The sequence below is a fragment of the Miniopterus schreibersii genome (genome assembly GCF_964146895.1).
Source record: "Miniopterus schreibersii genome assembly, chromosome: 10".
Classification (NCBI taxonomy): domain Eukaryota; kingdom Metazoa; phylum Chordata; class Mammalia; order Chiroptera; family Miniopteridae; genus Miniopterus; species Miniopterus schreibersii.
In genome coordinates, this window is record NC_138110.1 from 59,109,591 (window position 1) to 59,125,780 (window position 16,190).

General features: G+C 44.1%; 3 protein-coding genes across 10 annotated transcripts in view; 1 reads left to right on the forward strand and 2 right to left on the reverse strand.

Moving 5' to 3' along the window:
• The window catches only part of CNBD2 (cyclic nucleotide binding domain containing 2), a gene marked incomplete at its 5' end in the record, with an annotated part of 53,321 nt that extends 41,858 nt beyond the window's left edge, over positions 1–11,463 (reverse strand). For 4 of the 8 annotated variants that reach the window (XM_081149400.1, XM_081149398.1, XM_081149396.1 and 1 more), the window contains 3 exons: positions 821–958; positions 9,807–9,875; positions 11,200–11,463. In XM_081149400.1, the coding sequence (XP_081005526.1) occupies positions 821–958; positions 9,807–9,875; positions 11,200–11,463 (471 nt within the window). Of the gene's footprint in view, positions 1–820; positions 959–9,806; positions 9,876–10,900 lie in introns of all 8 variants that reach the window. The other 4 variants (XM_081149397.1, XM_081149395.1, XM_081149399.1 and 1 more) reach the window with 2 other exon arrangements.
• SCAND1 (SCAN domain containing 1) lies at positions 11,253–12,464 on the forward strand. The gene has a single exon (XM_081149404.1). It carries the CDS (start codon positions 11,709–11,711, stop codon positions 12,240–12,242), a length of 534 nt encoding a protein of 177 aa, XP_081005530.1. The 5' UTR covers positions 11,253–11,708; the 3' UTR covers positions 12,243–12,464.
• A 1,008-nt stretch (positions 12,465–13,472) lies between these two features.
• The window catches only part of PHF20 (PHD finger protein 20), a 107,812-nt gene continuing 105,094 nt past the window's right edge, over positions 13,473–16,190 (reverse strand). Inside the window, exon 18 of the mRNA XM_081149518.1 lies at positions 13,473–16,001. Within this exon, the coding sequence (XP_081005644.1) occupies positions 15,859–16,001 (143 nt within the window). The 3' untranslated portion in view covers positions 13,473–15,858. The remainder of the gene's footprint in view (positions 16,002–16,190) is intronic.

Consider the following 16,190-nt stretch of genomic DNA (forward strand, 5'->3'; position numbering starts at 1 on the left):
AAGCAGAGGCTGTCACTCCAGGAAAATGGGCAGGGGAAATTTTGGAGCCCTGGACAGCAATGAAGACAACTTTGGAGTACCAGAACAAGTTCACAGAATGGTAATTGACTTTTCTGAGTCAAAAAAGAGCTCATGATATACCACTGGGATAAAACATTTGAAATGGGGACCTTCTAAAGCACAGTCCCAGAGCAAACAGGGCCCTGCAAATGCTCCCTTCCCGTTTAAGGAGGGAGGCAGGAAAGAGGGCAGAGAAGATGAACGACTGGTGTGCATTTAGAAAGCCCCAACTGGATTTCTTCTGGCTCTTTTGATCACTGTTGGAATGGAGATGGCTTCTTTCCCACTCCAGACATTTATTTCCACATGGAGGGAGTTGTACTGGTTGAACACTACCAGCCCCCGGCCTTCCACACTGAGAAGGAGTGACAAACTCCTTGGTAGATTTGCAAGGAGGAACGGGGCATGATGACCCCTTTCTCCTTCCCCTGAGCCCACATTCTGCTCTGCCCTTCTCTGCTGAGAGTTTAAGGCAGGAGACCCGGCTGCTACAGTGGAGAGCTGTATGGTCCAGCATTGCCTGTGACTGCGTGTGCAAGGCTATCTAATTCTGGGATTCAGTATTAGGTAACCCTCTCACTTGATGATCCAAGTCATCTCCAATATAAATGTCATCATTAATTTAAATGACAGTTGGGGGTCTCCCTTCTGCTTTACCCTTTCTCTTCTTTCAGCTGGCACAGAACTGGGACTGGGGAGTGGGGTGCTATTTATAGAAACCCCTTAAGCCCTGCTAATCCTGTTGAGCCCAGCTGCTTACATCCCAGAAGGAGAAAATTGGGTGCCTTCTTCGAGCAGTCTCAATGATCTGATATTCCCGGAATCCCCTGAGGCCTTGGCGGAACATTTTACACACTCGGATCATCACAATGATATCCAGAATGAGCTTGTACAGCCCCTGTGGAAACAAAACAAACAAGAACAGTGGAAACCATGTTTTCAAACATCAACAGCAAGCTGGATAGCGCAGAAGGTGAAATGTAATAGGATTTAAATGTGGTGGTGTGCTGGAGCTAAGGTTACATCTTCAGGAAGTTTTTAAGACTGCTGAAATCATTTTGGTAGCTTGAAATTGCCCACGGTGGGACTATTTATGCCACATAAATACTGGCATCTACCACAGATGAGGGCATCTGCCTCCCCAGTGGCCAGTTGTTAAAACATTCACCAATACAGCTCTAGTTAAATATCAAGTCATTCACTTTGGTTCAGAAAATAAAGAACAAAAGTAGTGGCAGGAAGTGAGGGGTGATGTAGAGAGCCTGAACTCGGGAATCAGATGGATCTGAGAGAATGGTCGAGAGATGCAACACTGCTGGCTTTGAAGACAGAGGAAGGGGGCCGCAAACCAAGGAATGTAGGTAGTCTTTGGAAGTTAGAAAAGTCAAGGATATGGATTTTTCCCTAGAACCTTGAGAAAGGAACACAGCCCTGTTAACATCTTGATTTTAGCCCAGGGAGGCTCATGCCAGACTTCTAACTTACGTAAGCTAATAAATTTGCAGTTTTAAGCCACTAAATTGTGGTAATATGTTAGAACAACAATAAAAGCTAACATAACACCTAATCCAAGATGGAGCCATCTGATCTTTTCCCTGGGAATTTGGAACTGGAACTGAGAACAAATCCCAAACATGAATCTGGGAGTAAGGGCAGTCACCCTCTACCCACAAGTAAATACAGCAAATAAGGAAGCAAGTTCAGCACTAAAGAGACAAATCCAGAATGTGAAACAATCTACAAGTCACCTAACCCAGTTTCTTCAAAAAGTCAATTTCATGAGGAAAAAAAGACCAAAGTATGGAGGCTGTTCTAGATTAAGACTCAAGAAACATACAAACAAATGCAAAATATGGACCCTGATTGGATCCTAATTCATCATAAAGAGCTGTAAAATACATTTTAGGAACAAAAACGGAAATTGAATATGACTGGATATTAGGTGGCACAGGGAATTTAACTTTCTTAGTACTGTGGTGATATTATGGTTGTGTTATTTTTCTTTTTTTTTTTTTAAATATGTATCTTTATTGATTTCAGAGAGAGGAAGGGAGAGGGGAGAGAGAGATAGCAACATCAATGATGAGTCACTGATCGGCTGCCTCCTGCACGACCCCGACTGGGGATCAAGCCCGCAACCCAGGCATGTGCCCTGACCGGGAATCGAACCCCGATCGCCTGGATCCTAGGTCGACGCTCAACCACTGAGCCACGCCTGGCCGGGCTGTACTCTTATTTTTCAGTGTCATAAAGTATGCAGCTTTTAAATGATTCAGCAAACACACACCCTCACACATGCACACACACACAAATACATAAATATGGCAAAATGTTGACTGTAAGATCTAAGGGATGATCATGACATATATTTCAACTTTTATGTTTAAAAATTTCCATGATTTTAAAAATGCAAAAACTATTGTTTATTAACTTCTGATCATAAGGACATCATAAACAAAATGAAGACTAACTGAAGATTGGAGGAATATATTTGCCATGCACATAATTTACAAAGGACTACTATCCAGAATTATAAAGGGTTACTATTACAAAGGGTTAATATCCAGAATTTTAATTTAAAAAATTCTACAGCCCTAGCTGGTGTGGCTCAGTTGGTTGGGCGTCATCCCATGCACCAAAAGGTTGCTGGTTCAATTCCAGTCAGGGCACATACCCAGGTTTCGAGCTCAATCCAAGTAGGATATGTATAGGAGGCAGCCAACTGATGTTTCTCTCTCTCCCTCTCTCCTTTCCTGAAAGAAAGAGAGAAAGAGAGAGGGAGGGAGGGAGGGGAAAAAAAGAAAAGAAGAAAAAACAAGACAAAAGAAAAGAAGAAAAGATGAAGGGGGGAGGGGAGGAGAGGGGAGGGGGAGGGGGAGGGAAGGGGAGGGGGGAGGGGAGGGGGGAGGGGAGCCCAGCCAGGCATGGCTCAGCGGTTGAGTGTCGACCTAGGATCCAGGCGATCGGGGTTCGATTCCCAGTCAGGGCACATACCCGGGTTGAGGGCTTGATCCCCAATGACTCATCATGGGTGTTTCTATCTCTCTCTCCCTCTCCTTTCCTCTCTCTGAAATCAATAAAGATATATTAAAAAAAAAGAAAAGTCAAGTCTGGCTCCAGAATCTTTAAGTGTAACCTATTACTTTATCCTGCTGCTGGGCCTATTTCCTCTGGATCTCATAATAGTAGAAAAGATGGGTACAGAGCAGGAGAGCAGGACTCAGGCTCAGAGTGTAACATGTGACTTGCTCAGCGTCGGGAGGTAGTAGGCTACAAGGGCAGGGCTCAGAATTCAGCCTTTCTTTCTTTTTTCCCCTTTTTATTGGGGTGATACTGGTTAACAAAATTATACAGGTTTCAGGTGCACAATTCTATGACACATCAAGAATTCAGTCTTTCTGAAGCCTAATCTGGAACTCTCTCCTTTGTGTCCATGTTGTGACTCCAAAAGGCACAAGGTAACCAGACTCATCCAAGGCCCCTCCTATGCCCGCCTTTCCCTTCCTCAAAATACCTGCTGCTGAATCTCCCCCTCTTCCCTCCCAGAGCCCTTCACACTCCTCACCTGTTCCTTCTTCAAAACTTGCCAGGAATGAGACACTGTGTATCTTCTCATGGTTCCTGGTTTGGCAAATGGCACAAGCCCCTTTGCCTTTCAAGGGTAGGACCACGAATCCTTCCCAAGGACCTTGGTTATATTAGAAATGAGTAGCTTCCCTTAGTGGCAAGGTAAGTGCTCCTCTCCATTCTTCATACCCTACCAACAGCTATTAGAAGCTGTGTTCTAAGAAAAATCTCATCCTCAGAATCTCCTCATGTCACAATGAAGGATTCTGGAAGGAAGAGAGGAACCAAAACCTGAGATTCTAGCATTTATTGAACACTCATAGGCATTATCTTAATTTTCATAACTACCACAAAATGAGAGACCTCATGCCCACTCCACATACAACGATACTGAGGCTCAGTGGATAAATGACTGCCAGAGCCATGAGGCCATAAAAAGAAAATAGAAGGCTCCTGGGCTGGGGCCCAGGGCATCCAGCCTCTCAGCCTGGGACTACTCTGAGGCTTAGAACCTGGACACCCTGTATCCAAGGGTGTTAATATAAATCTTGATATAAGACAGTAAATCAGGAACACTCAGCAAATTGGAAGTCCCCAAAACCAAATGGAGTGCCGAATGTTGAAGGCATCCGGTGACTGTAACTCAGTGACCCTGGGGTCTTTTCAAAAGTATAGAAGAGCCCGGCTGGTGTGGCTCAGCGGTTGAGTATCAATCTATGATCCAAGAGATCGTGGTTTGATTCCTGGTCAGGGTACAAGCCCGGGCTGCAGGCTCATTCCCCCCATAGGACAGGGTGTGCAGGAGGCAGTTAATCGATGTTTCTGTTTCTATCTCTCCCTCTCCCTTCCCCTCTCTCTAAAATCAATAAAAACATATTTTTTTTAAAAAGTAAAGAAGAGCCTGGCTGGTATGGCTCAGTTGGTTGAGCACTGTCCATCACACCAGGGGGTCACCAGTTCAATTAATATTTCTCTTCCATCAATGTTTCTATCCCTCTCTCCCCTCCTCTCTCTGAAATCAATAAAAACACTTTAAAAAAAAAAAGTAGAGAAATATAGGGTCTAAAGTACTTTTTTCTATTAAAGATAGCAGTTGATAATCCCAATTTGCTCCTGTATAAAAATCCTCAGTAAAAAACTATAACTTCAAGCACCGTCTGTTCTGCCATCCCTATCCAACTATACCTATCTGCCAGCTCGCCCCAACTGACAGCCAAATGGAAGGGCACCGAATACAGGGAAGACAGCTGGACAGCTGGGAACAAAGACCCAGGTTCTGAATTACTAAATTGAAAGGCCACCATTCCTGGTGTGAGACATTAACCATTTACAGAGATGAAAACAGATAGAACTGGCTTTTTCCTTTACCTGGAGTAAAGATGCAAAAGACTCAAAGACAGGAAGAGAAAGTTTCAGGAAGAGAGACAGAGACAGAGACAGAGAGCGAGCAGTATAGAATTTTTGTCTTCCCTACCACAGACCTGGTCTTGAAGAAAATACAAGAACATCCCCTACAAAAATTTAGGAGGGGTTCTGAGAGAAACTATGGGCATGGGGAAAGCAAGAGAGATGGTGGGACATGGCTATGGACAGAGAAGTGGTCCCATCAGTTCTCCAAGTTGCCTGAGAATCCAAGTGACATGAAAAGGACTCAGATTAATGAGGGGCATCAGAGGCTGCCAATAAGTAGGACCAAGAACTTGATAGGACACCAAATGCACACACTCCTAACCTCACCTCTTGCCAGCTGTGGTTGTATAATTTCCCTGGGAATTGGATGAGTGTTGAGGAAGAGGCAGGAAGTTTGGAGAGCTTTGAACTGACCTAAGATGTCAATAAGCCTGAAATTACATTTCCTCAAAATAACTGAATTGGCTATTTACCTAAAGACATTTAAATTAAGTTGTATGCTAGGAGGCAGACTGGGGACTCAGTCGGTCATTAAAGTCAGTTCTAGAAATTAATAAAGTGCTATTTCTGTCCCAGTTCCTAATCTTATAACTGAACGGTTACAGAGCAGACTGTCAGAAAGAGCACTGGTCCTATTCCTATTTGACCTTGGGTAAATCATTTAGCCACATGGGGCTTCAATTTCCTCCTTATAAAATGGAGTTAGAGTTAATTCCACAAGTAACTTCTTTTTAAGATAAGATTCTTGTTTTGCTAATTATAAGTGTTACGTAACAAACATTTATAGAGTCCCAACTACGTATAAAGGAGGAAAAGGTAAACAACGGTCTCTGTTCATGAGGAGTTTACAATATGACGGGGAAGAAAAATGCTGCCACAGCCATAAGACAAAGTCTCACTATAATAAAATTACAAACATATATGAAGAAAGGGCAGGGCCTGTTCAAGGAGCATGAGATGTGGCCAGAATGTGAGGTGCCCAAGAGGTGCGGCTGGAAGTGAGGTTGGGCTGGCAGAGGCCAAAAACTAGCCACCCATGAGCCAAACAGAGCTTGAGACTGCTTTATTTGACGTGCATGATGTTTTGGTTAAAATATTATTAAAACTTAACTTGTTTTAATAAGGGCCCTGCACAGATAGCTCAGTTGGTTAGAGCATCATCCTGATACACCAAGGTTGTGAGTTCAATCCCTGGTCAGGGCACATTCAAGAATCAACCAATGAATGCATAAGTAAGTGGGACAACAAACTGATGTTTTTCTCTCTCTCTCTGAAATCAATAAATAAAATTTTTAAAAAATAACAACTTGCTTATCTTTAATTGGGGAATGGCTCTTTCTTCATTTAAAGGGCAGTTATAGTAAAAAATAAATAGCACCAGCCCTATATAAATATATTACTCCAAAAGTGGGAGAGAGAAGCAGGGAACGAGAAAAACAAATGGCAGGTGAAAGGCACTCACCAGAAAAAAATTAACATGAAACAGATGATAATTATGGACAACAAAGAACTCAGAGGGCTGAGTGAATTTTAAAACAAGAGATCAAAGCAAAGATGCCATAGTTCAAAGAAGAGATGAGGAGGAAACAGTATTGGCAGAGCTCAGGAAAGAAATGTTTTAAAAAGAAATCTCAGAAGTGAAGGTCATTTCTAACACATCGAAAAGGAAGCTAGCCTTGCTGAATCCAGAGGATAGGATTGCAAAATGCAAGTGAAGGAGTTGAAAATGGACAATTAAAAAGGAACCAGAAAATAATATAGCTAACAAGTATGCAGGTAATAGAGGGATGTGAGGTAACGTAAGTACACGGCTTCCTTCAACTTTATACCTGTAAATCTTTTTTTTTTTTTCTCATTTTACTGAGATATAATTGTATTAGTTTAAGGTGTGTAACATAATGATTTGATATATGTACATACTGTGAAATGACTGCCATGATAAATTTGGTTAACGTCCATCACCTCACATAGTTAAAATTTTTTTCTTGTGATAAGAACTTTTAAGAACTTGCCCTGGCCAATGTGGCTCAGTTGGTTGGAATGTCGTCCTGTGCACTGAAATGGGGGTTCAATTCCCAGTTAGGGCACATGCCCAGGTTTTGGGCTCCATCTCCACTGGAGTGCATGCAGGAGGCAGCCGATCAATGTTTCTCTCTCACATCAATGTTTCTCTCTCCCTCTCCCTCTCCCTTCCTCTGTCTCTAAAATCAATAAAAATATATTTTAAAAAAATGCTTGTAAATCTTAAGACACCTTTTAAACCTTGATAAAGGAAGAAACCTGTGTGTAAGCATATTTAAAGATACAAAGGGAGCTAGCAATAATAATCAAGGCTGGATAGAAAAAGATGAAAAAAAGTATAACAATTACTCTTTTTTGACTTTTGAATTCTATAATGGGTGTGTGTGTGTGTGTGTGTGTGTGTGTATACCACCTACTCAGGAAATGAATGAATCAATTTTTAAGTATTAAACAAAATCAGTGCAATGCAATAAGGAACATGAGCTACTGGTAGAGCACTACATAAAAACAGATTCATTGAAAACTGGAAACTAGCAGAACTGCAACTGAATAGAAATCAGTAAAAGAAGAGAAAGGCAAAAGGTTTATGAAGTATCCAGGCTTCTGAATTTACATTGGTTTATCAGGAATGAGAATTACTAATAACTAAATTAATTACAAACACAATCCAGCTAGATTAAGCACCCTAGACCAGTTATCTGCAACTCATCAAAACATCAGAAAACAGATCTCCATTCCAAGAACAAACACATTTAATAAAACAGATTATCAAAAAGAAGTTAAGCCATGGCTAGTGCAGCTCAGTTGGTGGGAGCATCGTCCCATACACCAAAAGGTGGTGGGTTCAATTCCCAGTCAGAGCACATACCCAGGTTGTGGGTTCCATCCCTGGGAGAGGCAATTAATGTTTCTCTCACATCGCTTCTCTTTGAAATTAATTTTTAAAAATAAGTTAATAAAGTCAGTAGAGAGCCCAAAGCAAGCTTCTTAGACTTTATATTAAATTTTAAAATGCCGAAAATGGACCATCCTAGCCCAGCCGGCGTGGCTCAGTGGTTGAACATCTACCTAGGATCCAGGAGATCGCAGTTCGATTCCCGGTCAAGGGACATGCACGAGGCAGCCAATCAATGACTCTCTCATCACTGATGTTTCTCTCTCTCTTTCCCCATTCCTCTCTCTGAAATCAATAAAAACATTTAAAAAAAAAAGAAAATGGAACATCCTAGAGGTTTTTTATCTAAACCACCTCATTAGCTAAACCTGCTTCCTCTTCACCATAAGCATGGCTGGCCCCCTGGAATGATGTGCATACTGTGTGGTATATGTAAGTGAAATTACAGAATTACTAAATCTGTCAACAATCTGAATTTCTTGTCCACTGGTAACATCTTAAAATTTTCTATTTAATATCTCACATTAAAAAATGATGCAAAAGAACAAGGGTTGGAGAGGATGTGGAGAAATTAGAAGCCTTGTGCATTGCTGATGGGAATGTAAAATAGTGGAGCTGCTGTGGAAAATAGTATGTGGTTCCTCAAAAAAGTAAACATAGAATTAGCACATGATCCAGCAATTCCATTTCTGGGTATACATCCAAAAGAATGGACAGCAGGAACTTGAGAGAATTCTGTACACCAATGATCAGAACAGCATTCTTGATAGCCAAAAGGTGGAAACAGCCCAAATGTCCATCAATAAATGAATGGATAAACAAAATGTGATGTTCCATACAGTGAAATATTAGTCAGCCTCTGGGTGGGTTCAAGGATATCTGGAAACAGTATGCAAAAGTATGTAAGTGGGTCACTCTTCTAGGAAGAAGTATAATTTTTTCAGATTCTGGGGGCTTACTGACCCATAAAGAGTTTAGAATAACTGAATCCATTCTAACATCCCACAATTCTAATAAATCTCTAAGATCTCTCCTTCTACCTCTAATATTCTATTATTCCAATAGAGATGAAAGAAATGAACAGGAGATCGAACATTCCGTGATTCCAAATGTCACAAGAGTTCATCCCTTTTCCCAAGAGGACAAGAATTCAGTTTTTCAATGTGGAATTCTAGGCTTTTTATGATTTAACCTCCAACTGACCTTTCAACCTCAGCTCTTATCCCTTCCCCACACCCCAACCACTCCCCCATCGAGCCTACAGTTTCCACAAAGTTTTGCTTCCATTCACTCTGGGCCTTGGTACAGGCAGTACCTTCTACCTGGAATACCCAACTCCATCCTTTTAGCCTTCCATGACCCCTCGTCCTTGCAGCAGAGTTTGGTGTACTCCCTTAGCCCTGGATACTGACTGCTTATTACCACAACAGGGTCTTTCGGTTCACTCAGGGCAGCAAACCCACTGCCAAGGGGCCAGGGAAAGAAAATAAAAGTTTGAAGCTACTAAGTGTAACAAACTCTGGACCTGTTTTCCCACCCCTGAAAGGAAAATAGAGAAAAAGACCAGCTCTGAGAAAACAATCTGAGAGCAATAGTAAATGCAAACCACATTCTATTTCAGAGGACAAAAGGGAATGGTGGGGATTGAAGCCAATTGGGACAGAGTATCTTGTCCAAAGGAAAAAGACTGGACTCAGCTCCAGCAGATTGTTGACTGGCAGAAATGTGTGTGGGTCCAGTGTGGACAGCTCATTCACTTTTTCAAGAAAACCTGGAAATCCAGATTGCATTTGAAATCTCCCATTTTTTCCATGGCAGGAGCTAAAAAACATTAAAGACCCGTTACGATTACCTTAAAGATTTTCCGGCTCTGGAAACTGCTCTGTGAAGATCCACTTCTACGCATCCAAGAAAGCACATCCTATGGGGGGAGGGGGGCAAGTTTTGTATCAGGGTCACCAGTATGTTAATTGTTGTTAAAACAGGCCCACTCACCTGGCTGACGTGGCTCAGTGGTTGAGCATCTACCTATGGTCCCAGAGATCTCGGTTAGATTCCCGGTCAGGGCACATGGCCGGGTTGTGGGCTTGATCCCCAGTCCGGGGCATGCAGGAGGTAGCCGATGAATGACTCTTTCATCATTGATGTTTCTCTCTCTCTCTATCCCTCTCCCTTCCTCTGTCTGAGATTGATAAAGATAGATTAAAAATAAATTAATTAATTTTAAAAGCCCTTTCCTTCCAAGGGCTTTACTGGTTTAATCCTCTCAGCAAGGCAAATAAACCCTGCAATGGGGATTCCACCAAGGCAGCCTACCCTAGCACAGCACTATTCAGTAAAAAAGTAGTGTAGCCTGGCTGGGCGTGGCTCAGCGGTTGAGCGTTGACCTAGGATCCAGGCAATCAGGGTTTGATTCCTGGTCAGGGCACATGCCCGGGTTGTGGGCTCGATCAATGACTCTTTCATCATTGATGTTTCTATCCCTCTCTCCCTCGTCTTTCCTCTCTCTGAAATCAATAAAGATATATTTTAAATAGGATAAATAAAAAAATAAAAGTGTAAACCACCTATGTAATATAAAACTTTCTAGTAGCCATATTTAAAAAGTAAAATTACACAAGTGAAATTAATTTTAATAATGTATTTTATGTGACCCAATATATGCAAAATATTATCATTCCAACATGTAATGAACATAAAAAATTGAGATATTTGGGGTTTTTTTCGTACTAAGTCCCTTGTGTATTTTAGGTTACAGTACATCTCAGTTCCAACTAGCCACCTTCCAAGGACTCAGTAAGCACATGTGGTTAGTGACCAAGGGAGCAACGCATTCAGTGTATCTACTAACCCTAAAGTTAAAAGCCCAACCCACAGGACCACGTGTCCCTTGGTTTCAGAGGACTCCCTAGAAATAATAATGGCAATGAGTTTTTGAGCATTCACCTTGTGACATGTGAAGGGCAAGTTTTCCTGTTTGAGGATCTTGCACACGTTACATGGTCGTCTTAGCAATAAGGCAGGGATGCCCTCCCTCTTCTTCCGACGGAGCTAGAGAACTTTCTCGAGTCGAGCCCTCCCTCAGCGCCCGACCGTCCTCCCGCTGCCCCGCTCCGGCCACCGGTCAGGCGCCAGCCCGGGCGAGCCCGACTCGCCACTGTCCAATTCCGGGTCCAGTGAGCCACGCGGACGCAAGGGCTGGCGCCGTTCACCTGCGAGCTGAAGAGATCACGGCGGGGAAGCACCTGGCTGGGCTGCGGCTCCTCCTGCGGCTCCTCCTGCGGCTCCTCCTGCGGCTCCTCCTGCGGCTCCTCCCCATCCGCCGGCTCGGACTCGGGCTCGAACTGGTGCCGGGAGGCGCCACTATCTCGAAAAAGCCATCTCACGCTTAGACGGGCCCGCGACACCGCGGTCGCGGTTGCCTCCTCACGCGACTCGCGAACGCTAGGGGGCGCCGCTTTCTGTGGCCCTGACTCGGCTTCCGGGCGCTTGCGCGCCGAGCTCATCATAGAGACTCCAGCAGGTACTTCCGCTTCCGTCCGCCCATGGGCTTCGCTGCGGTCCGCGAGTTGGGCGAGCTCTTCGTCGTCTTTGCGCCAGCTTCTGCGCGCCCGTTTCCTTGCGTCCGCCTCCCTCTGGGTGGCGCAGACTCGCCCTTTTAGCGGAAAACGTCTCCTTTCTCTCTCCGCTCCGGCGTAGACGCGGTGCTGAACCCGCAGCCGCAGGACAAAGGGTGACGTCCAGAGCCGGAGTCATGGAGGCGACCGGTCCGGGCTTGGTGGCCACTGGGAGCCCCGCGCCGCCGTGGGCGAAAGAGGAAGGAGCCGGCCCGAGCGCAGGCCCGGAGCGTAACTCTGCGGGCTCCTCGTCCACTCCTGAGGGGCCACCGCCTGAACGACCCAACCCCAACGCCGCCGTCCCCGAAGCGATTCCTCCGCCTGCCGCGGCGGCCTCCGTGGCTCTGGAGCTGCGCCTCGGGCCCGCAGTCCTGGCGTCCGCGCCCCTTGCAGAAGCCGCTCCGCTCTCCTCCCCAGACTCCGGCGGCTCCCGGCCCGGCCCGGAGACGTTCCGTCAGCGTTTCCGACAGTTCCGCTACCAGGACGCGGCGGGCCCGCGAGAGGCGTTCCGGCAGCTGCGGGAGCTCTCTCGCCAGTGGCTGCGACCCGACATCCGCACGAAGGAGCAGATCGTGGAGATGCTAGTCCAGGAGCAGCTGCTCGCCATCATGCCCGAGGCGGCGCGGGCCCGGCGGCTTCGCCGCCGCACCGATGTTCGCATCACCGGCTGAGCGGCGAGCGGCCTGGAGCGGAGATCCGGGCCTGGGCCCTGCGCCTCGCTCTCCACTCCGCGTTGATGAAAAACGAGTTTCGGCAGCCCCTGTAGTCTGATGTGGCCCTTTCGTTCGTTCTTTACTGGGTTTATTTTCTCGAGCGTATTTCCAACCTTCTTTCTGGCTAGTGTCGAACCCACGTTGGGAGCCCAGGAGAATAAAGCCTTTGTTTCCTGTTCACTTGGCCTTCGTTGGCTTTTGTGGGATCATACGTGTTAGCTAGGACTCGGTATTCGCCACAGCTGGGAACCTTCCCCACGCTTCCCAGGAGTCTGTAATGAGGGTTCCATATTCGCCCCTACCTCTCACTTGCCAGAATTTGAGCTTGTTTTCCTACCTGAGGAAATGATAACGTGTCTGGCCTTATAGGTAGGTGGTTGTGGCGTCGGGCAGGCAAATAGCTGGCTCTATTAAATGATTGTTTACCTGGCTACCTTTATACCAACACTGCCACCAATTTGCTCCAGTAGCCTGCCCTTTGGGCGCAGATTCCCAAAAGGCCCAAACGATAGGGCTATTTTAATAAGTTTCAGAGCAGGTCCTTAGATAGGCTAGCTCTTGTTAGCTCTGGCTTAAGCCTCCAGATTCACCTTCCTTGTCAAATTTCAAGCAGAACTGGTGTGAACTAATTGATTATATTGCTGGAACTATGCACTTTAATATTTCCAACCACTTCCATTTATTTTTTTAAATAAGCATAATTGTTTAGAAAGGGAAGAAGGAATTTGGAAATAGGGAAGCTCTTCTATGAAATCTAAATCTATGCTTCCTTGAATCTTCAGCCCAACCAGAAAGGAGCTAACTAGGGTCCAAAGACAGTTTAGATTGGTTTCAGAAGGATCCTAAATGCAGTGGGTGCCATCTCTTATCAGGCCAAACCTGTCTTCTCTGCACTGCTTTAAGTAATCAAAATCTAATAAGCCTGCAGTTCACACCACAACACATGAGCTAGACTGGGCTAGAGGCTGGTGTGGTATATTTTACTTTTGAATATTACAGACATTTAAATGAATTCAAAAGTATTTTGATTATTTTCTTGGGATTTAGGATCTTGAGCTTGTATCCATCTGCCTCCCTGCAGGAGATAAATGTTTAGAATATAAGCAGACTTCCTTTAAAAGATGTTTACAGAAAATTAAATAATGCATATTAAGAAGAGAATTTTATAATTCAATAACAAGACAAACAGCAACAAAAACCTGTTTTATTTTTTTCCAAATACAGATAACAGAAGTTTGCATGTTTTGCAAATATTGCTTCAAAGCAACATCTCTATATACAGCGCCTCACCTTCTGTTCTAATAGCGCGTAAACATAGATATGTATCCACAGTGCAATGTTGGCTCATCAAGGGTCCACCTTGCATATACTCTATCACTTAAAGAAACAAAATGATTAGTCAAACCAGAACTGTTTGTCAAGGCAGTTTTTTAAAAGGTGGAGAGTTTTACTCAAAAGAAAACTTAGGTAGTGTACATATTTCTAAATGGTAACAGTAACATTTCAAATAACAGTTTCCAGTGCTCCAACTTGGGCTTATTCAGCTTGACCCAGGAATCAGGATGGAGCCCCTTAGCATGGCTTTACGTGAGGGAAGCACACCGAGGCTACCAGAACTCGGGAGTCATCCCTGCTTCCCAAAATTCACAGAGTGAAATGGGATTTTTTTCTTTACAGAACTTAAACAGTAAGCCCAATTAACGGACAAAATTAGGGCAGTTCAGTTAGTTTCTGATTCCATCTTTGAAAAAGACATAAAATTGTCTTAAAGTTACAGCTTCCAAATGTGACACTCAAATTTATTTTAAAGGGGGGGGGGATCAGTAATCTAATAATACAAGTCATCATGCTTCACAGTTGTGGCTACAGAAAACCATCCTGTTTCTTCCCTTTTCAGACAAGCATCACACGGTTCTTATAATGTGGCTGTCTGATAAATTACGCAAAACATAGATGCCATACACACTCCTAGAGCGTTTCCTCCTATACCAGAAACGCCATTAGCAACGGGAAACAGCCTCTTGTAGAGGAATTGTGTCAGCTTTAGTACAGATGTCACAGCTACAGGTATTCCTTCTGATGGATAAACTACAGCTGGTCAACTTGTCCTAAATTCACTTTATATCATATGGTGAACAAATCACTGGACAGCATTTCCTGAAACAGGTCTTGGTACAGAGGCCTTCATGACCACAATGACCTGTGCCTAAAGCCTGACCATTCCACAGATCGCTGGAAATACTGTCATTGCTATTGAGATATTGGCTACTTCACGTTTACATAGTAAATATTTGCAGCATATAACATTACAGATTTATAAACCCATAATTAACTTGTGAGTGTTAATGGACAACTGTGCTTTGCTTTTTGCCTTTAGTGATAAGAAAACTAAATGGTGAAACAGGTCACTCCTCAAAACATGGAATATTTTCTTTAACTGGCTAGTAAGGAAAAACAATATAGCAATTACATGTGGAACCGTAACCTGCAAAGAGTAACAAATATTGTCTTGAAAGGTACAAACAGTACCTGGACCTTAAGCAGCATAATCACCTTACTCTCACAAAATAATACAAACAGGATATTTAAAGTGTTAAAGTATATTAAAACAATTTTGAAAATGCCACTACTGAACATATACCCTTCAGGGAAGAAGGAAAACGGCGCATGTAGAATCTAAAGTTTGTTTACAACAATATAAAATAAGGTAATTCCCCAAACCACATTCTTTGTAACAAATCTTTACAGAGAGAGTTCAAAATTTTGGGAAACACTTTTTGGACTTTAAATAGAACTGGGAAGCTGTCAATATAAAGACGTGGGTAGAAAATGCTGTCCTTTGGGTTCCAGACCCTGCCTGCTTGAATTTGGAATTCCTCCTAGATTCTTAGAACAGTGAGAGTCTAGTTCCTCCACAGGCTGTATGGGCTCTGCTATAAAAGACACAACCCAGCCAACTCGGGTGAAAGCATACAAAACTTGTCCCCAGTACCATGAAGTCATGCAAGAGATGTGGTGAGAAAAGTGAAGAGTCCTACGGGAGAAGGCAGGGCAGCCAAGGCCTCTGCTCCTTCCGAATCTCCACAGAATGTGAAGTCACAACATTCCCATGAAGCTGGAAAAATGAAAATGACACCTGCTGCCTAAATCCATGCCAGGCAGAAACCAAAAAGCTTGGCATGTGCCCCAACCAAACAGAAAAGTCAAATAAGCTGCAAGTTGAATCTACAACTGTTTCCGACGAAACTTTTCTGGCTCACATTCCATTTATCATCAGTGGCACAATTCCAAGTGAAGTTTGTGCAAAAAGACTCTCCATCCAACGATGTGCACAGAAGGGAATCCCAAGAGTCTATCTGCTACCTTCTTGGTAGGCTCTGAGATCAGAGTGCCCTGCCCTCCAGCAGCCAAAATGGCCTCTTTGTCCAATGTACATCACGCCCCATCTACCCAGATCCCTGAAGTCAGTCGGTGTCACGTGCATTTGGCATGCTAGGTTTATTTACTTAAAAATGCAAAGTTCCTCCTGCAGGTGCCCCCAGATTGTGCCCCCATTAGTTTTGGGTGCCCAGTTTCATGTTGAGCAGCAGAGCGCAATCTGCTGCACCTTGCCCAGGTCCGTCAGCAGCTGCTTAATGCAATGCTTGAGCTGCGGAAGCCTGGCCAGTGGCTGTGGGGGCTCCAGTTCCCCAGTGTAGTCCAGCCAGCTCTCCAACACTGTAGGCAGAAGAGAGAGAGAAGAAGACCCAGTGAATTCCCAACACTTGATGTGCAAAAGTGTCAACAATTTCAGCGCCAATTTTAACACCATATCCCATCTGACCACTCATGGAAGACAGGAAGGGAAGGTCAATTCAGGCAACACTGACCCTCTCTACAAAGTATTACTCCTAGGACAAAACTCAA